The following is a 27,040-nucleotide window of genomic DNA, read 5'->3' as shown; positions in this document are numbered from 1 at the left end:
ATGGTCTATATGCATTAAGGGGGTCTGTATTTGTTAAGGGGGCAAGTCTATGGTCTATATGCATTAAGGGGGTCTGTATTTGTTAAGGGGGCAAGTCTATGGTCTATATGCATTAAGGGGGTCTGTATTTGTTTAGGGGGCATTTATGGTCTATATGCATTCAGGGGGTCTGTATTTGTTAAGGGGGCAAGTGTATGGTCTATATGCATTAAGGGGGTCTGTATTTGTTTAGGGGGCGTCTATAGTCTATATGCATTCAGGGGGTCTGTATTTGTTAAGGGGGCAAGTGTATGGTCTATATGCATTAAGGGGGTCTGTATTTGTTTAGGGGGCGTCTATGGTCTATATGCATTCAGGGGGTCTGTATTTGTTAAGGGGGCAAGTGTATGGTCTATATGCATTAAGGGGGTCTGTATTTGTTTAGGGTGCGTCTATAGTCTATATGCATTCAGGGGGTCTGTATTTGTTAAGGGGGCATTTATGGTCTATATGCATTAAGGGGGTCTGTATTTGTTTAGGGGGCGTCTATAGTCTATATGCATTCAGGGGGTCTGTATTTGTTAAGGGGGCATTTATGGTCTATATGCATTAAGGGGGTCTGTATTTGTTAAGGGGGCAAGTCTATGGTCTATATGCATTAAGGGGGTCTGTATTTGTTTAGGGGGCGTCTATAGTCTATATGCATTCAGGGGGTCTGTATTTGTTAAGGGGGCAAGTCTATGGTCTATATGCATTAAGGGGGTCTGTATTTGTTTAGGGGGCATCTATGGTCTATATGCATTCAGGGGGTCTGTATTTGTTAAGGGGGCAAGTGTATGGTCTATATGCATTAAGGGGGTCTGTATTTGTTTAGGGGGCGTCTATAGTCTATATGCATTCAGGGGGTCTGTATTTGTTAAGGGGGCAAGTCTATGGTCTATATGCATTAAGGGGGGTCTGTATTTGTTTAGGGGGCGTCTATAGTCTATATGCATTCAGGGGGTCTGTATTTGTTAAGGGGGCAAGTCTATGGTCTATATGCATTAAGGGGGTCTGTATTTGTTTAGGGGGCGTCTATGGTCTATATGCATTCAGGGGGTCTGTATTTGTTAAGGGGACAAGTCTATGGTCTATATGCATTAAGGGGGGTCTGTATTTGTTTAGGGGGCATCTATAGTCTATATGCATTCAGGGGGTCTGTATTTGTTAAGGGGGCAAGTGTATGGTCTATATGCATTAAGGGGGTCTGTATTTGTTTAGGGGGCGTCTATAGTCTATATGCATTAAGGGGGTCTGTATTTGTTAAGGGGGCAAGTCTATGGTCTATATGCATTAAGGGGGTCTGTATTTGTTTAGGGGGCGTCTATGGTCTATATGCATTCAGGGGGTCTGTATTTGTTAAGGGGGCAAGTGTATGGTCTATATGAATTAAGGGGGGTCTGTATTTGTTTAGGGGGCGTCTATAGTCTATATGCATTCAGGGGGTCTGTATTTGTTAAGGGGGCAAGTCTATGGTCTATATGCATTAAGGGGGTCTGTATTTGTTTAGGGGGCGTCTATGGTCTATATGCATTAAGGGGGTCTGTATTTGTTTAGGGGGCGTCTATGGTCTATATGCATTAAGGGGGTCTGTATTTGTTAAGGGGGCAAGTCTATGGTCTATATGCAATAAGGGGGTCTGTATTTGTTTAGGGGGCGTCTATGGTCTATATGCATTCAGGGGGTCTGTATTTGTTAAGGGGGCAAGTCTATGGTCTATATGCATTAAGGGGGTCTGTATTTGTTAAGGGGCAAGTGTATGGTCTATATGCATTAAGGGGGTCTGTATATGTTTAGGGGGCATCTATGGTCTATATGCATTAAGAGGGTCTGTATTTGTTAAGGGGGAAAGTCTATGGTCTGTATGCATTAAGGGGGGTCTGTATTTGTTTGAGAGTCTAGTTCAGGATCTGTATTAGTTTAGGGGGTCTTGTCTGGGGTCTTATTTAGGGAGTCTGTATTTGTTTAGTGAATAGTGTTGCTCGCGAATATTCGCAATGTGAATTTTATTTGCGAATATCGCATATTCGCGAATATTCTCGAATATAGCACTATATATTCGTAATTACGAATATTCTTTTTTTTTTTTCCATTTTTTTTCCATAGTACACATCACAGTGATCATCCCTCTCTGCTTCCAGCTTGTGTGGTGTAATGAAGGCTCTAATACTACTGTGTGAGACTGGCGTGCGAATTTCCGCATATGCGAATTTTGGTTTATGCAAATTTCCGCATGTGCTAATTTTTCGCATATGCGAAATTTGAGGTCTGTTAATTTTCGCATTCTGCTCATTTCCGTGTGTGCAAATTTTTGCTTATGCTAATTATGGTTTATGCAAATTTTCGCACATGCGAATTTTTGTTTATGGTAATTTTCGCAGATGTTAATTTTCGTTTATGCAAATTTTTGTTTATGCAAATAATGGTTTATGCTAATTTTCGCATATGCGAATTTAGGGTTATGCTAATTTCCGCAAATTTTTGTTCATGTAAATTTTCGTGTGAGCGCATTTTTGCGCATGCTAATTTTCGCATATACGAAAATAAACCGCGAATATTACGAATATGCGAATTTAGCGAATATATGACGAATATTCGTCCATATATTCGCAAAATATCGCGAATTCGAATATGGCCTATGCTGCTCAACACTATTAGTGAAGAGCGGAGATACACACAGGGAGGTGGAAGCTGAGGTCGCGCTGTAGAGGTAGGTCCAGGATTATAGTAGCAATTACTTTTGTTCATGTAACATTAGCGTGCTCGTATATATGTATGGATGGGTTGGGAGGAGATATATCATTCAGCCAACAGCCATATTGCTTCCTTTAGATACAAAATATATGAATATTATGATTCTATTTGAATAGAACCTTCAACTCCTTGATGGATCAGATGTATAACCCACAAGTCTGCAATACTGCTTTATTTTCCATTATATAGGACCAACATATCCCATGGCGTTGTACTTAGATTGTCATCACTCAAACGGGTTCTCCACCATAAGGAGATTTTAGTACGTACCTGGCAGGCAGTAATGGACATGCTTAGGAAGGATCTGCGCTTGTCTTGGTGCTAAATGGCTATGTTGTGAGATTACCATAACACTGTGGCTAGCTTTTTGTGAACTGGTATTTCCTGTTTGAGTTTTATTCTTTTGCCTACAAATCCCATAATTCCATTTCCTCCCTCCCATACATCAGCCACCCCACCCATTCAAACATAAATGAGCTGCATCCATTCAAAAGACATGTGGTTTTCAATCAGGGTGCCTACAGCTGTTCCAAGAAAAGGTGGGTATCCGAGTAAAATCCAACTTTAAAGGGGTACTCCGGCCCCAAGACATCTTATCCCCCTCAATGCAAGTCTATGGGAGGGGGCGTGATGGCCATCACGCCACCTCCCATAGACTTGCATTGAGGGGGCAGGGCGTGACGTCACACGGGGGCGGGGCGTGACATAACACGGGGCGGAGTCGTAACGTCACACGGGGGCGGAGTTGTGATGTAACGATACTCCATCCCCGTGGTCGGGAGGCATAACACTGAGAGCCTCCAGCGCTTCCTGCAGTGCTTACAGTTGGGTGCTGCATGCTAGATTGCGGGGGTCTCCAGTGGCAGGACCCCTGCGATCAGACATCTTATCCCCTATCCTTTGGATAGGGGATAAGATGTCTTGGGGCCGGAGTAACCCTTTAATGAAAAAAATCTTTAAAAACATACAGGTGGAAAAATATGAAAAAACAACATAAGGTAAAAGCACAAACGAAACGCCGACGCGTTTTCGACCTGTTAAGTCTTATGCATTCATATTTGTGCCATGAATAAGACTTGTTGACAGGTGGAAACGCGTCGCCTTTTGTTTGTGCTTTAACCTTATGTTGTTTTTTCATATTTTTCCACCTGTATGTTTTTAAAGATTTTTTTCATTAAAGTTGGATTTTACTCATTCATTGGGAGCCGGATACCCACCTTTTCTTGGAGTTGGTGCACCTGGAGACCCAGCTCTAGTGTTTTCCTCCGATCTTCCTAACCAATATACACGCTGCTGCTACCGAATGATTTATCCACATGGGAGGGGTGAGCTGGTCTTTATTCTTTTCTATATGCCTCCAGCTGTTGCATTAGTTGCAGATTGATCTCTCCCCCACCAAGCGATCGCTCCACCCACTGAAGCAGACAGGCTCCCTGTCATCAGCTGACTAGTGATGTCAGGTCTCGGCCGCATTGCAACCTGGGAAAAATCTGAGACAACAGTCATTTTGTATGCTGGTAAAAATAAATATTGGAGTGAAAATCACATAAGAATGGTGAGAAAACCGTCACACACAGGTACAGACACTATATTATGAACTACACTAACTTTACAGCCCGTGTAGCATAGTCAAATAAAAAACAATTCCTGGAATACCCCTTTAAACTGTAATGCTGACACTTGCTGTATAAGATACAACCAAAATCCAATGACACATCAGGCCCATTGTTATTATAAAATAAAAAAAACATCAAATAAATGATAAAATATTCACTTTTATTCCATCCTGGACAGACTAATTTACAAAGTGATTCTTCTCATTTCACACATAGAACTGAAGAGAGTAAAAACATTTTATACACACTTAAAATACACCACAAAAAAGTAAGACTATACAAGAATGTTATAAAGTAATGGTATATTAGTAAAATCTGCCATCACTTTATGATCAGTGAAGGTTTCAGAGACTGGATCAGAAAGTGAGGGCAGATCTTTCCAATATGCCATTACTTTATACGATGGGAATGAAGGTGTTGCAGCACTGTGTTGCCCTTTAGGGGTACATTCATACGTACCATATCTGCTGCAGATTTTCTGCTGTTAAAGGGGTACTCCGGTGGAAAACATTTTTTGTTTAAATCAACTGGTGCCAGAAAGTTAAACAGATTTGTAAATGACTTCTATTAAAACATTTTTAATCCTTCCAGTACTTATCAACTGCTGTTATGATCCATAGGAAGTTCTTTTCTTTTTGAATTTCCTTTCAGTCTGACTCCTTTTAATTTAAAGGGGTACTCCACTGGAAAACATTTTTGTTTAAATCAACTGGTGCCAGAAAGTTAAACAGATTTGTAAATTATACAATGAAAAGGAGTAGCGTGCACTCACCGCGGGTAAACAGCTGCAGGACCGAGGTCCGGGATCACCACGGCATAGACGGAGACGGTAAGGGGCGCTCAGTGGCTACGCCGGCTGTTTCGGACGTAGGAACGTCCTTCTTCCGGCCTCCCATTTGTAAATTACTTCTATTAAAAAAAATCTTAATCCTCCCAGTACTTTTCAGATGCTGTATTCTCCAAAAGTTCTTTTCTTTTTGAATTTCCATTCTGCCTGACCACAGTGCTCTCTGCTGACACCTCTGTCCATTTTAGGAACTGTTCGGAGCAGGATAGGGTTTCTATGGGGATTTGCTCCTACTCTGGACAGTTCCTAAAATGGACAGAGGTGTCAGCAGAGAGCACTGTGGTCAGGCAGAAAGGAAATTCAAAAAGAAAAGAACTTCCTCTCTGGAGAATACAGCAGCTGATAAGTACTGGAAGGATTAAGATTTTTTTTTTTTTTATAGAAGTAATTTACAAATCTGTTTAACTTTCTGGCATCAGTTGATTTAAACAAAAAAAAGTTTTCCAGTGGAGTACCCCTTTAAATTAAAATCAATTTACAACAGCAAATCTGCAGTGGATACGGTATATTTGACCGTAACCTTAGTTGTTCCGGACCCCTGCGCCATATAGGGAACAGCTGCCAGTCCTATTCACCTGAACTGAGCTGTGCTGCCATTCCAAGCATAGCCATAACCGATGTGCAAATAAAATTGTGAAGGGGGTCACAGAGCTGCACTCTTTCATTCTCAATATCCTTGGGGTTCCCAGAAATTATCTTAGAGCATTGTTTCCCAACCAAGGTGCCTCCAGCTGTTGTAAAACTACAACTCTCAGCATGCTCGGACAGCCTTTGGCTGTCTGGGCATGCTGGGAGTTGTAGTTTTGCAACAACTGGAGGCACCCTGGTTGGGAAACACTGTCCTAAAGACAGGTCATCACTAAGATGGGATGAAGGGAGGCAGCACTATGATCCCCTACGATGGTTCATACTGTATCATACTGTATCAGTGTCATAAAAAAAATAAAAAATAAAATGATATACTGTAGAGGTTCAAGAATAAATTGGGAAAAGTGCACGCTTAGTGTGTTCTCTCCTGGCTCTGTGTCACGTGACCCGGACGGACTTACAGTGTAAGTCTTTGGGGCCATTTAGATCTCAGAGACACAAAGCAAGGAGAGAAGCGCACAGCTGCTCACTTCTTTGCCCCACTTGTTCTCCTCATTGGTCAGGGTCCGAACACCCCGACCCGAAACAATTAAATAACTTATGACATGTCTAAATTATTTTTCAAAAGACAGATACACTTTAAAGTAAATCTCCACCAAAGTACCTTTTATCAAAAAAAAACTTTTGGTATATTATAGATTAATGTATGCAGAATAACTTTTCAATTGCATGTTATTAAAAAATATGCTTCTTTCTATTTAATTTTCCACTTTGAAATAATGACCACTAGAGGTCTCCCTACCAGTCCCGACCGCAAGCCCTTTTTATAGATTTCAGACTCATGATGGAGACCTAAATCTCAGACTGCAGCCGGGACACAGACAAGCTCAGCATTGCTCCCTGCCAGTCAATCAGACAGGCAGGAGCCATCACTGTGATCATAGCCCAGCAGGGCATACTCCTAACTCTGCCTTACTGCATGCCCTCATTCATTTTACTATATGAGCTCCGATCTTTTTTTCTTTATGTATATGCAGTTGTAAACAGAGAGGGGAAGATTAAAAGCTGCCAGCTGAGCTTGTCTGTGTCCCGGCTGCAGTCTGAGATTTAGGACTCCAGCATGAGTCTGAAATCTATAAAAGGGCTAGAACTGGTAGGGAGACCTCTAGTGGTCATTATTTGAAAGTGGAAAATTAAATAGAGAGAAGTATATTTTTTAATAGCTGAACGCAAGGAATATCCAGCACCACGACCTCGGATTAAGAATGTTTGGTTTTATTGGATCATCATCGACAGGAACATAAAACCCAGCGTGCACGGACCAAGGAGTGATGTGTTTCCGCGGATGTAGCCGCCTTAGTCCTACTGTACGACTAAGGAGGCTATGCCCACCGAAATGCGTCACTCCTTGGTCCGTGCACGCTGTGTTTTATGTTCCGGTCGATGATGATCCAATAAAACCAACATTCTTAATCAGAGGTCGTGGAGCTGGATATTCCTTGCGTTCAGCTGTCCTGTGCGTGTAGTCCCCACGCATCCGTGCAGACGTGGCAGATTGGCGAGCTGGATACTCTACTATTTTGCATATTTTTTAATAACATGCAATTGGAAAGTTATTCTGCATACATTAATCTATAATATACCAAAAGTTTTTTTTGATGAAAGGTCCCCTTTAAACCTTTCTATACTGTGTGGAGTGAAGGAAATTATACCAAGCAGAAATGGGCAGATGTAACTCTTTCCTTAAAGGAGTACTGCAGTGTTAGACACTTATCCCCTATACACAGGATCCTTTAAGGGTTGTACAGGATTAGAAAATAATTGGCCTCATACTTCCAGAAACAGCGCCACACCAGCCCATAGGATGTGTCTTGTATTGCAGCTTGTTTCAACACTTAAAGGGGTACTCCGGTGGAATATTTTTTTTTTTTTTTAATCAACTGGTGCCAGAAAGTTAATGAAGAAAAGGTAGTCCAGCAAAACCTTTAAAATGTAGCTCCTTTATTGAGCTTTTCTTTAAAATGCAGAGCACACACCATCCACCTTCACCTGGTCAGAAAACCTCTCCTATGGACGCGTTTCGAACGCATGCGCGTTCCTTATCACCACACCACCTGTGTGTTCCTCACCTCCTAAATAGTAAGTTCAGGAGGGAGTTAAATAGTAAGATAAACAGATTTGGTAAATTACTTCTATTTAAAAATCTTAATCCTTCCAGTACTTATCAACTGCTGTATACTACAGAGGAAGTTCTTTTCTTTTTGAATTTCCTTTCTATCTGACCAGCGTGCTTTCTGCTGACATCTCTGTCCATGTTAGGAATTGTCCAGAGCAGGAACAAATCCCCATAGCAAACCTCTCCTGCTCTTGACAGTTCCAGACATGGACAGAGGTGTCAGCAGAGAGCACTGTGGTCAGACTGAAAAGGAAATTCAAAAAGAAAAGAACTTCCTATGGATCATACAGTAGCTGATAAGTACTGGAAGGATTAAGATTTTTTTGAATAGAAGTAATTTACAAAATCTGTTTAACTTTCTGGCACCAGTAAATAAAAATAAAAAAATGTTTTCCACCGGGGTACCCCTTTAAATCAATGGAGCTGGGTTGCAATACCTTACACCACCTGTGGACAGATGAAGTGCTGTTTCTGAAGGGAAGCAACAAGTGATTTTCTAATCCTGTACAATCCCCTTTAAAACATTTCTGGTTCAAATACAGGAAGGGAAAAAAAAAATAATAATAATAATAATAATCACCAATAAATATACAATTAGTTTTTTTGTCTTTTCATTTAAGTTGTTAAAATTCATTGCAACTAAATTTTCTATAAGAACTGGGTGACAACCAGTAAAACCTTCACCAGTCATTCATAGGCCATGTTCACACAACGAAATCTGAAAGCGGAATGTGGTGGAAAAATTCTGCTTGGAAGTTTCGTTGCAGCAGAGTCCCACTGTTTTAAATGGGACTCTGCTGAAGCGTGTACGCAGCGATTTTCGGCGGCAGACGTTTCTGCTGCACAAAATCCAATTCCGGTCTCCGCTAAAAGAATGAACATGTCAATTCTTTATGCAAAGTCCAGCAGATATGCTTTGCCGTCTATGGAGACAGGACATTAACGCATTCCTAGCTCCGGCGGTAAATGCTATTTGTGAAATGTCTGCCCGTGTTTTCTACCCTAAGGAGGCCGAGGTATACAGCTAGCCAGATCTTTCAGGATTCTGGGACAGCTGGGTGACAACCCCAGCAAAACATGAAAGCGCATTGGCTGTCAATCAACTTTCCTAGAGGAACAGGAAATTTAAACACAGAGGATTAAAGGGGTACTCCGTTCCTCCGCGTTTGGAACAAACTGTTCCGAACGCTGGAGCCCGTGACATCATAGCCCCGCCCCTCATGACATCACGGCCCGCCCCCTCAATGCAAGTCTATGGGAGGAGGCGTGACAGCCGTCACGCCTCCTCCCAGAGACTTGCATTGAGGTGGCGGGGTGTGACATCATGAGGGGGCAGGGCTATGATGTCACGAGCTCCTGGTGCCGGCTCCAGCGTTTGGAACAGTTTGTTCCAAACACTGAGCAGTACCCCTTTAAGACTGTGAAAACTTGAGAGAGCTGGACAATACTGACCAGTTTTACGGATGGATTATATAAAATTTTACATTTGTACAAAATATCTCTGGACATAATTATTTTTAGCAGTAAACATCAGGAGGGAAGTTGCTTCTATGGTAAAGGACAGATGTCCACTGTTGGCTGATGAGATACCAATGGTGGATCCCCATGAGTCCTCGCTCACCAGTCTCCATAAGACTGCTGTGTAATGTGACTGGAGCCATATACTGGGACCGTTCTATACATCAGAGGGTTCAGTGCAGAGCAGTGGTTGGATGTAATGGCTTCACCCTCGCCAATCTGGACAGGCCGAGACGCAGACCTTGATTAGGAGACCTGATAGTGATTCCTGTCAGAGGACTCCTGCCTGCGCCAGATGAAGCTGTGAAGAAAAAGAACTTAAAAATCAGCTTTTCAGAAGTCATAAGTCTGACCTATTAAATACATGTAGGGCTGCTTTATTTTCATTGGATCCTGAACAACAGACAGTGATCGTGATCCTTAAAGGGGTACTCCGGTGGAAAACTTTTTTTTTTTTTTAATCAACTAATGCCAGAAAGTTAAAAACAGATTTGTAAATTAAGTCTATTCAAAAAAAAAAATCTTAATCCTTCCAGTACTTATTAGCGGCTGTATACTACAGAGGAGATTCTTTTCTTTTTGGATTTCTCTTCTGCTCTCTGCTGACACCTCTGTCCATGTCAGGAACTGTCCAAAGCAGGAGAAAATCCCCATAGCAAACATATGCTGCTCTGGACAGTTCCTAAAATGGACAGCAGAGAGCACTGTGGTTGTGACAGAAAAGAAATCTAAAAAGAAAAGAATTTCCTCTGTAGTATACAGCCGCTAATAAGTACTGGAAGCATTAAGAATTTTTAATAGAAGTGATTTACAAATCTGTTTAACTTTCTGGCACCAGTTGATTTAAAAAAAAATAAAAAATAAAATAAAAATAAAAAGTTTACCACGGGAGTACCCCTTTAAGAACTAATGAGGATCGGGATTAGTAATCTTGGGGGTGCCAGAGGTCAAAAATGTATCAACAATAGGTGTAGAGGTGATAGATGTCATTTGAGGGAAAATTCCTTTATTGAAAATACAGAACTATACAAGATTACCCGGAGGCGTCCATGCTGTTCTGTTCATGCCCACCGGGGGGCTACTGTGTGAAGACGGTGGTTTGGAAGTAGCAGGCGAGCTGACTGGTGCCTTCTTTGCTGGCATTGGTTTTATTTTGATGGTCACAGGAGTAGCAGGTTCTTTTGCTGCATAAAAGATAAAGAAATACAAGGTTAAGGGGGCGTTCACACGTACACGTACAGGATCCTGCGCAGATTTGTAACTGCAGATTAGAAGCTGTGCTCAGTCATTTAGTTTACAATAAAATCTGCAGCAGAAAATGCTGCGCATCAAATCTGCGTACGTGTTGGTGTACCCTAAAGATGATCCTGAAAGGCTGACGTGAGACGTCAGAAGGGAAATAGTATTTGCTTATTCAGGAGCTGAATAAGTAATATGCCAGCAGGGATGGTTTTCCAATACATACTTACAGCTTTTTCCATTGTTTCCCAACCAGGGTGCCTCCAGATGTTGCAAAACTACAACTCCCAACATGCCTGGACAGCCTTAGGCTGTCCAGGCATGCTGGGAGTTGTAGTTTTGCAACACCTGGAGGCGCCTAGGTTGGGAAACAATGGCTTAGGCTGCAGTCACACGTTTTTTGCAATACAGTTCCCGTATCAGGTTTTTGATGAAAAACCTGATACTCAAAACTGGACCAAAACGTGTGTACAAATTTTAACCCGTATACGGTTTGAAAAATGATGTCCGGTTGCATCAATTTTTTTTAAAGAAAAAAAACCTATACAAAAACGTATACTTTTTTAAACTTTTCATTCCATATGAATAAAGTTTCACTTGTTTGATTGAAATTTCAAGAAAAAAACATTAGTGAAAAGTCAAAAACCGTATAGTGAAAACCGGATGGAACCGTACGCACATACAGTTCTGTACGGCTCCCATTGACTCCCATGTTAAAAAAGAAAACGTATACGGTTTAATACGGTTTTTCACCTGGACCAAAAACCGTGGTTCACATTCACACCACGTTTTTGCAATACAGTTCCCGTATACGTTATCAATGTGAAAACCGTACGGACCCATATTGAAAACCGTACGCATTGACTCTCCATTGAAAACCGTATGCCAAAAGATGCATCAGGTTGTGTCAGTTTTGCATCCTGTACGGTTTTGTCAGTTTTTTTTCCCGTACCCAAAACCGTAGCCTACCATGGTTTTTGGTCCGGGTGAAAAACTATTAAACCGTATGTTTTTTTTTTTTAACATAGGAGTCTATGGGAACCGTACAGAACCGTATGTGCGTACGGTTCCATCCAGTTTGCACCATACGATTTTTGACTTTGCACAGTTTATTTTCTTGGAATTTCAATCAAACAAGTGAAACTTTATTCATAATGGAGTGAAAAGTTAAAAACATATACTTTTTTTCTTTAAAAAAAAAATGGATGCAACCGGACATCATTTTTCAAACCGTATACGGTTTTTAACTGTATACGGGTTAAAATTTGTACACACGTTTTTATACAGTTTAGTCAGGTTTTGAGGAATCAGTTTTTCATCAAAAACCTGATCCGGGAACTGTATTGCAAAAACGTGGTGTGACTGCACCTTTACTCCATGAACAAATCAGAAATAGAACTGTGTATCGCTGAACTATCCACAAGATGTAAAGTTCACAGTAAAGTATAAGAACCTGTATATAGGAAACTAATTCAGTGCTGATCCCAGAGATCTAAGGTCCAGGCTCAGGGACTGCTTTTTTTTGGGATACTTTAAATGGTAAAATGTGTCCGGCATGCATCTGAAAAAGTCATCTAAGGGAGGATACAATGCAAGTCTGCATTGCAGTGAACACTTCTAGAAGATGCATTCGCTATTTCATCACTTTATGACTGGTGGGGGCCTGACTTCACCAGAGTAAAGGGGTACTCCGCAGGAAAACATATATATATTTTTTTTTTAATGAACTGTTGCCAGAAAGTTAAACAGATTTGTAAATTACATCTATTAAAAAATCTTAATCCTTCCAGTACCTATTAGCTGCTGAATACTACAGAGGAAGTGGTGTAGTTCTTTTCGGTCAGACCACAGTGCTCTCTGCTGACACCTCTGTCCATGTCAGTAACTGTTCAGGAGCAGGAGAGGTTTGCTACGGGGATTTGCTCCTACTCTGGACAGTTCCTAGAATGGACAGAGGTGTCAGCAGAGAGCACTGTGGTCAGACAGAAAGGAAATTTAAAAAAGAAAATAACTTCCTGTGGAGCATACAGCAGCTGACAAGTACTGGAAGGATTATAAAACTAAAGCTAAAAAAACAATTTAAAAAAAATATTATATATATATATATATATATATATATATATATATATATATTCCAGCAGAGTACTCCTTTTAAACTGGCTCCAGAAAGTTAAACAGATTTGTAAATTACTTCTAATAAAAAAAAATCTTAATCCTTTCAATAATAATCAGCTGCTGAAGTTGAGTTGTTCTTTTCTGTCTGGCAACAGTGCTCTCTGCTGACATCTCTGCTTGTCTCGGGAACTGCACAGAGTAGAAGAGGTTTGCTATGGGGATTTGCTTCTAAACTGGGCGGTTCCCGAGACAGGTGTCAACAGAGAGGACTTAGACAGAAAAGAACAACTCAACTTCAGAAGCTCATAAGTACTGAAAGGATTAAGATTTTGTAATAGAAGTAATTTACAAATCTGTTTAACTTTCTGGAGCCAGTTGATATATAAAAAAAAAGTTTTTTCCTGGATAATTCCTTTAAAGCATGATTTGAATTTGCAGAGTCCTAAAATTAGCAATTCAACAGATTCTGTGACATAGAACAGCAAGTCTTCGCCTCTTCTCATCTTACCGGCTTTCTGTGCTTTTGAGTTATTTTTCTCCTTTTTTCCACTTTTTGGCTTTTCTTTAACAACTTTATTAATTGATGGTTTCTTTGAAGTTAAAAAATCTAATTCATCATCTTCATCGCTTAAACTTGCTTCACTCTCAGAGTCCTCATCTACATCAGAAGGAAGTTGGACAAGTTTGTGGCATTACTAATGTAAAAATGGAACATGCCTTCCAGAGAGAACTCCTTTATGTTGGTGAGATGCTCTATGCAAGTCTGCAGAGTTATTCCTAGAGTTTGCTTCTTAATATACTCAGGGTTATCACTTGTGTTCCCAATGATAAGGACAAGAAACCTGCTTTAATACAGTGCGTTTCCCAACCAGGGTGCCTCCAGCTGTTGCAAAACTACAAATTCCAGCATGCCCGGACAGCCAGCGGCTGAAAAAAAAATGTTGATCGACCCCACCCATGTATTGGGGCCTCTCAACTACCACCTTTGCTTTCCCTAGGGCCAGGTGCCTCCATCTGTAGCAAAACTACAACTCCCAGCATGCCTGGAAAGCGTCGGCTGTCTGGGCATGCAGGGAGTTGTCGTTTTGCAACAGCTGGAGGCACCCTGGTTTGGAAACACTGCATTAATAAAATAGGAAGACATTTAAAATGTATCTTTAGCACTGTGAGCAGTTATTTTGTAAAATATAACGTGTGTGTATATGAATACATATGTACATATACAGTGTATATGGATGGCTAGATATGATAGATAGATAGGAGATAGATAGATATGAGATAGATAGATATGAGATAGATAGATATGAGATAGATAGATATGAGATAGATAGATAGATAGATATGAGATAGATAGATATGAGATAGATAGATATGAGATAGATAGATATGAGATAGATAGATATGAGATAGATAGATATGAGATAGATAGATATGAGATAGATAGATATGAGATAGATAGATATGAGATAGATAGATATGAGATAGATAGATATGAGATAGATAGATATGAGATAGATAGATATGAGATAGATAGATATGAGATAGATAGATATGAGATAGATAGATATGAGATAGATAGATATGAGATAGATAGATAGATAGATATGAGATAGATAGATATGAGATAGATATAGATATGAGATAGATAGATAGATATGAGATAGATAGATAGATATGAGATAGATAGATATGAGATAGATATAGATATGAGATAGATAGATAGATATGAGATAGATAGATATGAGATAGATAGGAGATAGATAGATATGAGATAGATAGATAGATATGAGATAGATAGATATGAGATAGATATATATTAGATAGATAGATAGATAGATATTAGATAGATAGATAGATAGATAGATATGAGATAGATAGATAGATATTAGATAGATAGATATGAGATAGATAGACAGACAGACACAAGGCAGCAGCACTCTAGGTGGTGTAGTTATACAGTAACCCCCCGACATGCGATGGCCCCGACATATGATCAAATCGACATACGATGCTTTTATATGTCGGGGCCATCGCATTAACCGCTATCTGGCAGCGCAAAATGCTTAAGCTGCTGTCGGATAGCAGTGTAATGTGCCCCAGCAGGTTCACTTACCTATCCCTGCTGCTCCGGGTCCTCTTTGGGGTCCGGGCCTCGCTTTACGGCGTCGTTATTACGTAGCTGCGCACACCGTCCCGGCGCAACAACGTAATAACGTCACCAGAAAGCGAGGCCCGGATCCCGGTGAAGATGCGGAAGACGCCGGAGCAGCGGGACCCCATCGGGAGCCCCTGGGAGACCATCGGGAGCGGTGAGGACGCGGTCCGGAGCGGAGGGGACAGGTGAGTATTTTATGCATTTTTACATTGCACGAATCCCTCAACATACGATGGATTCGACAAACGATGGGTCGTTTAGAACAAATTACCATCGTATGTTGAGGGACCACTGTAATAGGTATAACAGGTGGGCGCAGGCAAAGAATGGATAAGGTCCTCTTACTCCCAGTAGATAGAAAGAAAAAAAATTCAATGCAGCATTTTCATATGGTAAAAAAAAAAATATTCAAAAATGTATTCACTCATAATGTGAGGAGCAGCTGTTCACATTGGGGGAGATTTATCAAAACCTGTGCAGAGGAAAAGTTGTCCAGTTGCCCATAGCAACCAATCAAATTGCTTCTTTCATTTTTCACAGGCCTTCATGAAAATGAAAGAAGCGATCTGATTGGTTGCTATGGGCAACTGGACAACTTTTCCACTGCACTTTTCCAACTTTTCCCCATTATTGTTTTCACTATATGAAAGTGCTGAATTGATCTTTTACTCTGTAGATAGATAATCAGAATTGTATTTACTCTATGAGTGGGTCTAAACATGATTTTTTCCGTGGCCAATTTAAAGCAAAGTCTGCATGTGTTACATAACTTTTATTTGAATGGCAGTAACACTCAACTCCAATCACAAAAGCTTTTGCAAATAAGAAAAAACTTTTTTTTAAATTTTTTTTTTATTTATTTTTTAATATATCTACCCCACCCAATACTGATGCATCCATCCGTCCTGTCTGTAACCTATATACAGTGATCCCTCAACTTACAATGGCCTCAACATACAATAGTTTCAACATACGATGGTCTTTTCTGGACCATCGTAACTTGAAACCAGACTCAACATACAATGTACAGACTGTCCAGATCTGTGAAACGTGTCAATGGCCGGAAGAACTGACCAATCAGAATGGGAAATTTACTGGTAAAACCCCTGTATTACTGAAGTGTATGCACTGACTGGTGTCTGGTAGCGCCCCCTACAGTACAGGGAGGTATTACATGTTCTGTACACTTTACCTGTATTACTGAAGTGTATGCACTGACTGGTGTCTGGTAGCGCCCCCTACAGTACAGGGAGGTATTACATGTTCTGTACACTTTACCTGTATTACTGAAGTGTATGCACTGACTGGTGTCTGGTAGTGCCCCCTACAGTACAGGGAGGTATTACATGTTCTGTACACTTTACCTGTATTACTGAAGTGTATGCACTGACTGGTGTCTGGTAGCGCCCCCTACAGTACAGGAAGGTATTACATGTTCTGTACACTTTACCTGTATTACTGAAGTGTATGCACTGACTGGTGTCTGGTAGCGCCCCCTACAGTACAGGGAGGTATTACATGTTCTGTACACTTTACCTGTACCAGGGTTACCTGCCCGTTTGGACACCAGGTGAGGGCGACTCCATGTTACTTTTTTAGGACATTGCGTGTACTGTACAGGACCCTGAAGAAGCTCCTGTCCTCTACATAGACCAGTGTTTCCCAAGCAGGGTGCCCCCAGCTGTTGCAAAACTACAACTCCCAGCATGCCCGGACAGCCAAAGGCTGTCCGGGCATGCTGGGAGTTGCAGTTTTGCAACAGCTGGAAGCTCCCTGCTTGGAAAATACTGACATAGACAGTGATTTACAGCTCCCAGCAGATCTTTATTACTTTTATATATAAGGATTTGCTTTATCTATATTAGTTATCTACTTATTTTTCTTTAATTCTCACTTTTTCCTATTTTTGGATGACATTTTGGGGCTTTAGAACCAATTACCAGGTTTCCATAGAGTTATGGTCTCAAGATACAATGGTTTCAACATACAATGGTCATCCCGGAACCAATTAATATTGTAACCTGAGGGACCACTGTCGTCAGTCATCCGCAGGTCAGGACAATATTTAATTCTTTGTTAATGAAAAGACATATATAAAAAAAAAGGAGATCTTTTTCCCTATGAAAGCTATTGTATACAAGAGGCCAGTGCATACCCTCTACTGTATCAGGACGGAACTCCTCCTCCTCCTCTTCATCCCCGCTTTCTTCTTTCAGGAGTTTTCTCTGCTCTGTGATGGCCTTAGATGCCGCTTGCCTGCGATCTCTGCCTCTACTCGAGTCTTCATTGCCATCTGTGATCTCATCTAGACCTGCGGAGGGCAGAGAAGATGTACAGTGTTAGAGCAGAACTTCTTTACATTTCAGCTAAGTGTGAATGTTCCTCACAGATACGTGTAAAAACACAGACACAAAAAGGACTAAGCAACAAATAACTCAAAAAAATAAGGACAGACATTGCTAAAATATAACTTTTACATAAGATATTTAAAGGGGTACTCCGGTGGAAAACTTTTTTTTTTTTTTCAAATCAACTGGTGCCGGAAAGTTAAACAGATTTGTAAATGACTTCTATTAAAAAATCTTAATCCTTCCAGTACGTATTAGCTGTTGAATACTACAGAGGAAATTATTTTCTTTTGGAACACAGAGCTCTCTGCTGACATCACGAGCACAGTGCTCTCTGCTGACATCTCAGTCCATTTTAAGAACTGTCCAGAGTAGGAGAAAATCCCCTTTGAAAACATATGCTGCTCTGGACAGTTCCTAAAATGGACAGAGATGTCAGCAGAGAGCACTGTGGTCATGATGTCAGCAGAGAGTTCTGTGTTCCGAAAAGAAAATAATTTCCTCTGTAGTATTCAGCAGCTATTAAAGGGGTATTCCAGGCAAAAACATTTTTATATATATATCAACTGGCTCCACAAGTTAAACAGATTTGTAAATTACTTCTATTAAAAAAATCTTAATCCTTTCAGTACTTATGAGCTTCTGAAGTTAAGGTTGTTCTTTTCTGTCTAAGTGCTCTCTGATGACACGTGTCTCGGGAACCGCCCAGTTTAGAAGCAAATCCCCATAGCAAACCTCTTCTAAACTGGGCGTTTCCCGAGACAGGTGTCATGAGAGAGCACTTAGACAGCAAAGAACAACTTCAGAAGCTCATAAGTAGCATTTTTCAGTAATAATATATTTTACTAAAGTTTCTTGTCTTCGCTTGTACAAAAAAAAATAAAAAAAAAATAAAAAAAAAAAACGCAATTACTATACAAGTAAATGCCTAGTACAAAAAAACATCCTCCTAAATAAGTGGGAAGTAAAGGAAACATTACCTAGAGTGCTGCTGTTAACGCTGCAGTTTGAGAAAGACACTTCTGACAAGTCATTATCCTTAATACACGTATATGTGTCCTGTGGAGCTTCTGGATAAGACCAAAGAAACATTACATTAATTACTTCATGACTGAGCTCGTTACCTCCATTCCTGACTAGACACAGTTTAAGATTTTTTTTTTTTTAGTACTTTTAGATTTTAAGCTAAGGAGTATTCCGCTGCTCAGCGTTTGGAACAAACTGTTCCGAACACTGGAGCATCATAGCCCCGCCCCCTCATAACATCACGCCCTACCCTCTCAATGCAAGTCTATGGGAGGGGACGTGGCGGCCACCACGCCCCCTCCCATAGACTTACATTGACGGGGTGGGGCTTGATGCCATGAGGGGGAGGGGCTATGATGTCAAAAGCTCCCGGCTCCAGCGATCAGAATAGTTTGCTCCAAACGCTGAACAGCGGAGTACCCCTTTAAGGACCACAGGTTTTTCCGTTTTTGGCACTTTTGTTTTTTCCTCATCACCTTCTAAAAATCATAAGGCTTTCAATTTTGCACCTACAGACTCATATGAGGGCACCACTTTTTTGCACCACCAGTTGTACTTTGTAATGACGTCAATCATTTCACCACAACGGCGTATACAAAGTGACCAAAAATATGCAATTTTGAACTTTGGAATCTTTTTACGTGTACGTCATTGACCGAGCGGTTTAATTAACATTATATTTTTATAGTTCGGACATTTATGCACGTGGCAATACCACATATGTTTATTTTTATTTAAAACATTTTTTTTTAGCCCCCATAGAGGACTATTACGTGCAATCCTTTGATTACATACAACCATCAACGGCCGGGACCCGCGGCTAATACAGGACATCACCGATCACGGTGATGCCCTGTATTAACCCTTCAGACGCGGCAATCAAAGCTGACCGCCGCATCTGAAGCGAAAGTGACAGTAACCCGGCTGCTCAATCGGGCTGTTCGGCGTCCCGAACAGCTTACAGGACACAGGGTGGGACCTTACCTGCCTCCTCAGTGTCTGCTCCGTGCCGGGATCCCCTGCATGGCCGGCGCTCTCCTTCGTCGTCATCACGTCGTTGCGCACGCGGCGACGGAGAGCTAGGATACCGGGCAGCAGAGATGTTCCGGAGCAACGGGGACATGGCGACAGCGATGGAGCGACATTCCGGGCAGCGGTGACTGGTCCGGAGCGGCGGGGACACGCGAGTATTACCTCCTATACCAGTGGTCTTCAACCTGCGGACCTCCAGATGTTGCAAAACTACAACTCCTGGCATGCCCGGACAGCCAACGGCTGTCCGGGCATGCTGGGAGTTGTAGTTTTGCAACATCTGGAGGTCCGCAGGTTGAAGATCACTGTGCTATACTTTACATTGTACTAGATTTTCATCCTTTAAAATTGGGTGCGTCTTATATGGCGAAAAATACGGTACAAGAAAAGCAACTGGAATACTATCAATCTGTTCCATAAAGGAGGAGACGCTGCAGAGAACACGTCAATACCGTTTCTGGGAACATTCTCATCATTTTCTATGATAACAGAAGTCTCCTTCACCGATAGCGCTAAAGCGACTTCTAAATCCCTCTGGTACAGTTTATCATCCAACGGCAACCTGAAACCGAGAAAAGAAAAAAATGTCACTTTTTGTACCATGGATCAATGTGGAAATGTATCTTACTCCTTCCGCAAATATTTTTGTTATGTCCTGACGTGTATATATATGTATGTATGTATGTATATATATATATATATATATATATATATATATATATATATATATATATATATACATATATATATATATATACATAAAAAGACAAACCAAAATGGTTTCAACTTTTCTGTTTCCTGGGTCAAACAGTGGTCAGATAACCTTTACATCCCCCCCCCCCAGAGTGCAATCTGCCTGCATGTTGTTCATCACATAGTGCCAGCCTTATGGTAACTTCCAGAGTGCCAAGGAGGTGGTCCAGGAATAGCAAAATAGAGCTAATTTCTTCTAAAAGCAGCATCAAATCTGTCCCCAGACTTAGTGTGGTATTATAACTTGGCTCCATTCACTTTAAAGGGGTACTCCGGTGGAAAACTTTTTTTTTTTATTATTATATCAACTGGTGCCAGAAAGTTTAACAGATTTGTAAATTACTTCTATTAAAAAAAAATCTTAATAATTCCAGTACTTTTTAGCTGCTGAATATTCAGAGGAAATTCTTTTTGGAACACAGAGCTCTCTGCTGACATCACGAGCACAGTGCTCTCTGCTGACCTCTTCTGTCCATTTTAAGAACTGTCCAGAGTAGGAGAAAATCCCCATAGCAAACATATGCTGCTCTGGACAGTTCCCAAAATGGACAATCTTAATCCTTCCAGTACTTATTAGCTGCTGAATACTACATAGGAAATTATTTTCTTTTTGGAACACAGAGCTCTCTGCTGACATCACTACCACAGTGCTCTCTGGTCGTGATGTCAGCAGAGAGCTCTGTGTTCCAAAAAGAAAAGAATTTCCTATGTAGTATTCAGCAGCTATTAAATACTGGAAGGATTAAGATTTTTTAATAGAAGTCATTTACAAATCTGTTGAACTTTCTGGCAACAGTTGATTTAAAAAAAAAAAATTTCCACCGGAGTGCCCCTTTAATGGAACTGAGCTGCAATACCGCACACAACCTGAGGACAGGGGTGGTGCTGTTTTTCTAAATAAATTAGCTCTGTTTTTCTAGTCCTGGATACCCCTTTAGTATAGTAATCTCCATACGGCTAGACACATCATACTGTCCATGGCACCAACAGATTAGGCCCCATGGCAAAGCAGGACGCACTTACCTGTTCTGTGCCGCCATACTGCTCACTGTCGGCAGCCGCAATGTTACGTAAGAGACCTACTAACGGATGTTGTAGTTATCTTTAGAGATGAGCGAACTTACAGTAAATTCGATTCGTCACGAACTTCTCGGCTCGGCAGTTGATGACTTTTCCTGCATAAATTAGTTCAGCCTTCAGGTGCTCCAGTGGGCTGGAAAAGGTGGATACAGTCCTAGGAAAGAGTCTCCTAGGACTGTATCCACCTTTTCCAGCCCACCGGAGCACCGGAAAGCTGAACTAATTTATGCAGGAAAAGTCATCAACTGCCGAGCCGAGAAGTTCGTGACGAATCGAATTTACTGTAAGTTCGCTCATCTCTAGTTATCTTCATGTGTCAATTGTATCAGGAGAAGGATGCCTGAAGGGTTCCCCTGGAGTGGTTGGTTTTGCTTAGACGAGTGCAAGGATGATAGCACACAGCACCAAAACACTGCCCCCTGCAGTTAGTGAAGTGTAATGTAATGTTCTCCCCTTGTCTCATAGATAAGGGAACCTGTGATCAAACATCTGCTTCATGAAAACATTCTTTAGATGTGGAGAGGTCCCATCCTCAAGCCTCTCCACTAGTGTTTTCTAAGAAATGTTCCTCCAGCTGTTGCAAAACTACAACTCCTAGCATGCCCGGACAGCCAAAGGCTGTCCGGGCATGCTGGAAGTTGTAGTTTTGCAACAGCTGCAGGCACACTGCTCTAATAGGATCCACATATAAAAACAATAACAGACAGGTGTCCCCTTATGTAAGTACTCATGTAACTCACCTGTTTTTCGGGGAATCCTTTGGCGCCGAATGAACCTCTTCTTTGTGAATTTTCTTTATTGGTTTTTCCTTTTTCTCTTTCTTGGTCTCCAGTCGCGCCTTTTTACTTACAGGGGGAGAAGAAGCAAAATCCTTGTCTGTATAGAAAGAAAATGGATGGTAAAAAATACTACACTGATCTTTACCCTCAGTCCGTCTGTAGATTGGGTTTGAAATAGGACGTCACGATATGGGGAAAATGTGCGATTGCGATTATGGGCCCAAATATTGTGATTTCAATATGTGATGCCATATAACAATAAAAATGGTGAAATCCCCCCATTTCATGTCCAATCTATCCACCTATGTTATGCCCATTTCACATCTCCCCGTTACATTCTCCCCCCATCTCAATCTTCCCCCATCACATTCTCCCTTCATGTCACATTCTCCCCCCCGTGTCACATTCTCCCCCACCCCCCGTGTCACATTCTCCCCCACCCCCCGTGTCACATTCTCCCCCACCCCGTCACATTCCCCCCCCCCGTCACATTCCCCCCCCGTGTCACATTCCCCCCCCGTGTCATTCTCCCCCCGTGTCACATTCTCCCCCCCCCGTGTCACATTCTCTCCCCCCCCCGTGTCACATTCTCTCCCCCCCCCGTGTCACATTCCCCCCCCCTTGTCACATTCTCTCCCCCCCCCGTGTCACATTCTCTCCCCCCCCGTGTCACATTCTCTCCCCCCCCCCGTGTCACATTCTCTCCCCCCCCCCGTGTCACATTCTCTCCCCCCCCCCGTGTCACATTCTCTCCCCCCCCCCGTGTCACATTCTCTCCCCCCCCCCGTGTCACATTCTTTCTCCCCCCCCCGTGTCACATTCTACGGAACACTTGCCCCTCCCTTGCGATTGGCTGAGGGGCAGTGTGACACTCTGGGTCCTGATATCACTTCTGGCGTCATGATTTTTGATAGAAAGAGGATCTCCGCCGGGGACTGGAGCCAGAGCTGGAGCGCAGGAGGTGAGCAAAAAGTTTTTTTGTTTTTTTTTATATATGCCAAAGTTGTAACAATCCCCTTCCCCTGGAGAACCCCTTTAAAGGGGTACTCCAGTGGAAAACTTTTTTTTTTTTTTTATCATCTGGTGCCAGAGCTCTCTGCTGACATCACGAGCACAGTGTTCTCTGCTGACATCTCTGTCCATTTTAGGAACTGTCCAGAGCAGGATATATTTTCTATGGGGGTTTTCTCCTACTCTGGACAGTTCCTAAAATGGACAGAGATGTCAGCAGAGAGCACTGTGGTCATGATGTCAGTAGAGAGCTATGTGTTCCAAAAAGAAAATAATTTCCTCTGTAGCATTCAGCAGCTAATAAGTACTGGAAGGATTAAGATTTTTTTAATAGAAGTAATTTACAAATCTGTTTAACTTTCTGGCACCAGTTGATTTAATAAAAAGAAAAAGAAAAAAAAGGAAAAGTTTTCCACCGGAGCTCCCCTTTAATTGAAGATTCCGGAGGTGGTTGCTGTAAACAAAATCTCTGTTCTGTAGTCTGAACAGGCCCTAAGGCAGACACCTATGCAACAAATCCCCCCATAAGTGACTGCTCCCCACTTACCATCATCATCCAAGTCTAAAAACTGTGAATAGTCCACTGATTTTTTATTCCTGAAAAAAAATAAAATAATACAATTCAGACACTTTATTTAGATACTGAGCAACATTCAGCACTCAGGAGCAGCAACTCTTGTTGCCCATAGCAACCAATCACAGCACTGCTTTTATACTGAAAAATGAAAGCTACACTGTGATTGGTTGCTATGAGCAAACTACCCCCCCCCCCCCCCACACACACACACCCCACCAAATTAGCCCTCTTAAAGGGGTATTCCAGGAAAAACTTTTTATTTTATTTATTTTTTTATCAACTGGGTCCAGAAAGTTAAAGAGTACCTGTCATCAACAAAAACTTTTAATATGATGTTCATAATCATTAATGAAGACATATTGCAATATATCTTCATTAAAAAATATTAATATTTATACCAGTTTTTTCATTTTATACTTTTGGCCACTAGAGGTCACTCTTCTATGCCTGGTCTGCAAGCAGCATCCTATGCTTTTCATAGTAAGTGTACAGCTTTTAGGACTAATGCTGAAAGGGCTCTGGTCCTTCCACAGGAAGTTCAGTATTCTCAGCTCAGGACTCGCTCCCAGCCTGGAGCAGCACTGTGAGCTACAAGCCTACAAGGCTGTCTGGGCATGCTGGGAGTTGTAGTTTTGCAACAGCTGGAGGTACCCTGGTTGGGAAACACTGCTGCAGAGGGAGAGCAGCATACAGGAAGACTGGCAGAAGCAGAGTCCCGGCCAGGCTTCATGTGACATCATGCCTGCCGGGACCCGCCTCCTTCCACCCCTCAGAAAGTCAGTGTTCCTGAGCTAATGAAGAGGGATAAAAAAAAAGGTATTTCCACAGCGTTTTAAACCTCAATAAACACAGGGATAGGAATAGTTAGAGTAAGGGACAGATGGGGAGGGGGATCAGGGAAAGTTTAGTTGATGACAGGTACTCTTTAAAGGAGATGTCCGGTGCAGACTTTTTCTATTCCGTCCTGCCCGGGCTGCAAAAAAAGACAAAACAAACTTTCACTTACCTCCATATGTTCCCCCGGAGCTCCACAACAGCTGATCGGTCAGCCGGGCTGTTTACTTCCTACTTCCTTTAGCCCAGGACATCACACAGCGCTTCAGCCTATCACCGGCCGCAGCGATGTCCCGCCTCGGCCGGTGATAGCCCGGTACGTCACATGGCGCTTCAGCCTAAAGGAAGTAAACAGCCCGTCTGACCGATCAGCTGTTGCGGAGCTCCGGGGGAACATATGGAGGTAAGTGAAAGTTTGTTTTGTCTTTTTTTGCAGCCCGGGCAGGACGGAATAGAAAAAGTCTGCGCCGGACATCTCCTTTAAACAGATTTGTAAATTACTTCTTTTAAAAAAAAAATCTTAATCCTTCCAATAATTTTCAGCTGCTGAAGTTGAGTTGTTCTTTTCTGTCTGGCCATAGTGGTCTCTGCTGACATCTCTGCTTGTCTCGGGAACTGCACAGAGTAGAAGAGGTTTGCTATGAGGATCTATTCTGGACAGTTCCCGAGAGCACTTAGACAGAAAAGAACAACTCAACTTCAGCAGCTCATAAGTACTGAAACGATTAAGATTGTTTAATAGAAGTAATTTACAAATCTGTTTAACTTTCTGGAACCAGTTGATATATATATTAAAAACTTTTTTTTCCCCGGATAACACCTTTAAAACTATGGTCTAATCCAGTGTTTCCCAACCAGGGTGCCTCCAGCTGTTGCAAAACTACAACTCCCAGCATGCCCGGACAGCCGAAGGCTGACCGGGCATGCTGGGAGTTGTAGTTTTGCAACAGCTGCAGGCACCCTAGTTGGGAAACACTGGTCTTATCCAATAACCACAGCCTTTGTCCTGTCAGGGTATGATGGGAGTTGTAGTTTTGGCAGAGGTTGATGACAACTGCTTTGTCTCAATGTGTGACTCACCTGGAGGGTCTGTCCATAGTGCTCGGTTATTACCGCCCTCTCCCCAGAGCTCATCCCCAGCTCCGGGTTCCCCTCTGCCGCCGGCTCCGTCCCGCTCACTACGCTCAAACCTCCCGCGCAATCCCCGCCTCTGACCATTCGCATACGCACATTCGCCATAGTGGTGGAAGAACACAACAAATATTTGTCTCTTCTCCTTGATACTGTAACTAGAGTCAATAGACACAATACAAAGTTCCGGTTTACAAGCAGCACGGTTATAATTTTATATTAACAGACCTGGCCATGAATAGAAAACGGCGAATCTGCCGCGGTGTGAATTTACCGCTGCCTGAACACGTGACACAGACTGCCCTGCGGCTTTCGCTTCCTCCGTATCCTTGGTAATCCAGTGGCGCTGTTCACGTGAGTGATCACGTGACCGTACCATAGAACCTTAGTAGAGTGTGGCATGTTGTCTCCTGTTGCAGCAAGCTGACCTCCTAACCAGTTGTGAGACACCTGCTGGTCGCTACCGGAATTGAACACATTGCTGAAGGAGGCGATGCTTGTATTTGTAGTACTTTAACCCTTTAAGGACACATCGAATTTAAATTTTTGCGTTTTCTTTTTTTTTTTTTCCTCGCCGCCGTTGTACTCTGTAATGATATCACTCATTTTACCACAAAATATACGGTGAAACAGAAAAAAAAATATTCGTTGGGTGGAACTGAAAAAAAAAATGATGCAACTATTGGGGGTTTCATTTCTATGCAGTGCACGTTACAGTAAAAATGACACACATCTAATAGGGGAGGATCACGTACCTACTGGGGGCTTCTACCTAATTGGAGGGAATGACCTACCTACTGGGGGCTTCTACCTAATTGGAGGGAATGATCTACCTACTGGGGGCTTCTACCTAATAGAAGGGGATGACCCACCTACTGGGGGCTTCTACCTAATAGGAGGGAATGGCCTACCTACTGGGGGCTTCTACCTAATAGAAGGGGATGACCTACCTACTGGGGGCTTGTACCTAATAGGAGGGAACGGCCTACCTACTAGGGGCTTGTACCTAATAGGGGGAATGACCTAGCTACTGGGGGCTTCTACCTAATAGGAGGGAATGGCCTAACTACTGGGGGCTTCTACCTAATAGGGGGAATGACCTACCTACTGGGGGCTTCTACCTAATAGAAGGGAATGACCTACCTACTGGGGGCTTCTTCCTAATAGTGGGAATGACCTACCTACTGGGTGCTTCTACCTAATAGGAAGGAATGACCGACCTACTGGGGGCTTCTACCTAATAGGGGGAAATTACCTACCTACTTGGGGCTTCTACCTAATAGGAGGTTCCTTAGGCTAGGTTCATATTGCCGTAGGACTCCACTATTCAGAGTTCCGTCTGCACGCACATTTATTTTTCTCCAGTAAACTACTGGGTCCCCGACGGACCCCATTCAAGTGAATGGAGTCCGTCGGGCCCCCGAAGTTGCCGCTGTGTTCCAT

The 27,040-nt window shown here is 42.2% G+C and overlaps 1 protein-coding gene across 2 annotated transcripts; it reads right to left on the bottom strand.

Annotated features, from left to right (window-relative positions):
- Positions 1 to 9,408: 9,408 nt before the first annotated feature.
- Positions 9,409 to 25,929, bottom strand: RAD51AP1 (RAD51 associated protein 1). 2 transcript variants are annotated; one of them, XM_056569504.1, is made up of 9 exons: positions 25,826 to 25,929; positions 23,603 to 23,652; positions 22,006 to 22,141; positions 19,885 to 19,994; positions 18,355 to 18,444; positions 17,182 to 17,337; positions 13,380 to 13,529; positions 10,555 to 10,701; positions 9,409 to 9,818 (listed from the first exon to the last, which is right to left on the bottom strand). In XM_056569504.1, exons 1-9 carry the CDS (start codon positions 25,831 to 25,833, stop codon positions 9,691 to 9,693), a joined length of 975 nt encoding a protein of 324 aa, XP_056425479.1. In that variant the 5' UTR covers positions 25,834 to 25,929; the 3' UTR covers positions 9,409 to 9,690. The 2 variants fall into 2 exon arrangements, with proteins under 2 accessions (XP_056425479.1, XP_056425478.1); XM_056569503.1 differs by lacking the exon at positions 25,826 to 25,929 and adding an exon at positions 25,547 to 25,814.
- Between the last annotated feature and the right edge of the window lie 1,111 nt (positions 25,930 to 27,040).

The sequence above is a fragment of the Hyla sarda genome, chromosome 4 (assembly GCF_029499605.1).
Source record: "Hyla sarda isolate aHylSar1 chromosome 4, aHylSar1.hap1, whole genome shotgun sequence".
In the NCBI taxonomy this organism is placed as follows: Eukaryota; Metazoa; Chordata; class Amphibia; order Anura; family Hylidae; genus Hyla; species Hyla sarda.
This window is presented reverse-complemented; position numbering and strand designations above follow the sequence as displayed.

Excerpts from the sequence above, each read along its gene's own strand:
- RAD51AP1 (XM_056569503.1), bottom strand. Across the intron at positions 18,445-19,884 it reads TGAGAATGTTCCCAGAAACG|AAGCTCCACAGGACACATAT; the intron begins GTATTGACGTGT and ends GGTCTTATCCAG. Across the intron at positions 9,819-10,554 it reads AACAGCATGGACGCCTCCGG|CTTCATCTGGCGCAGGCAGG; the intron begins GTAATCTTGTAT and ends TTTTCTTCACAG.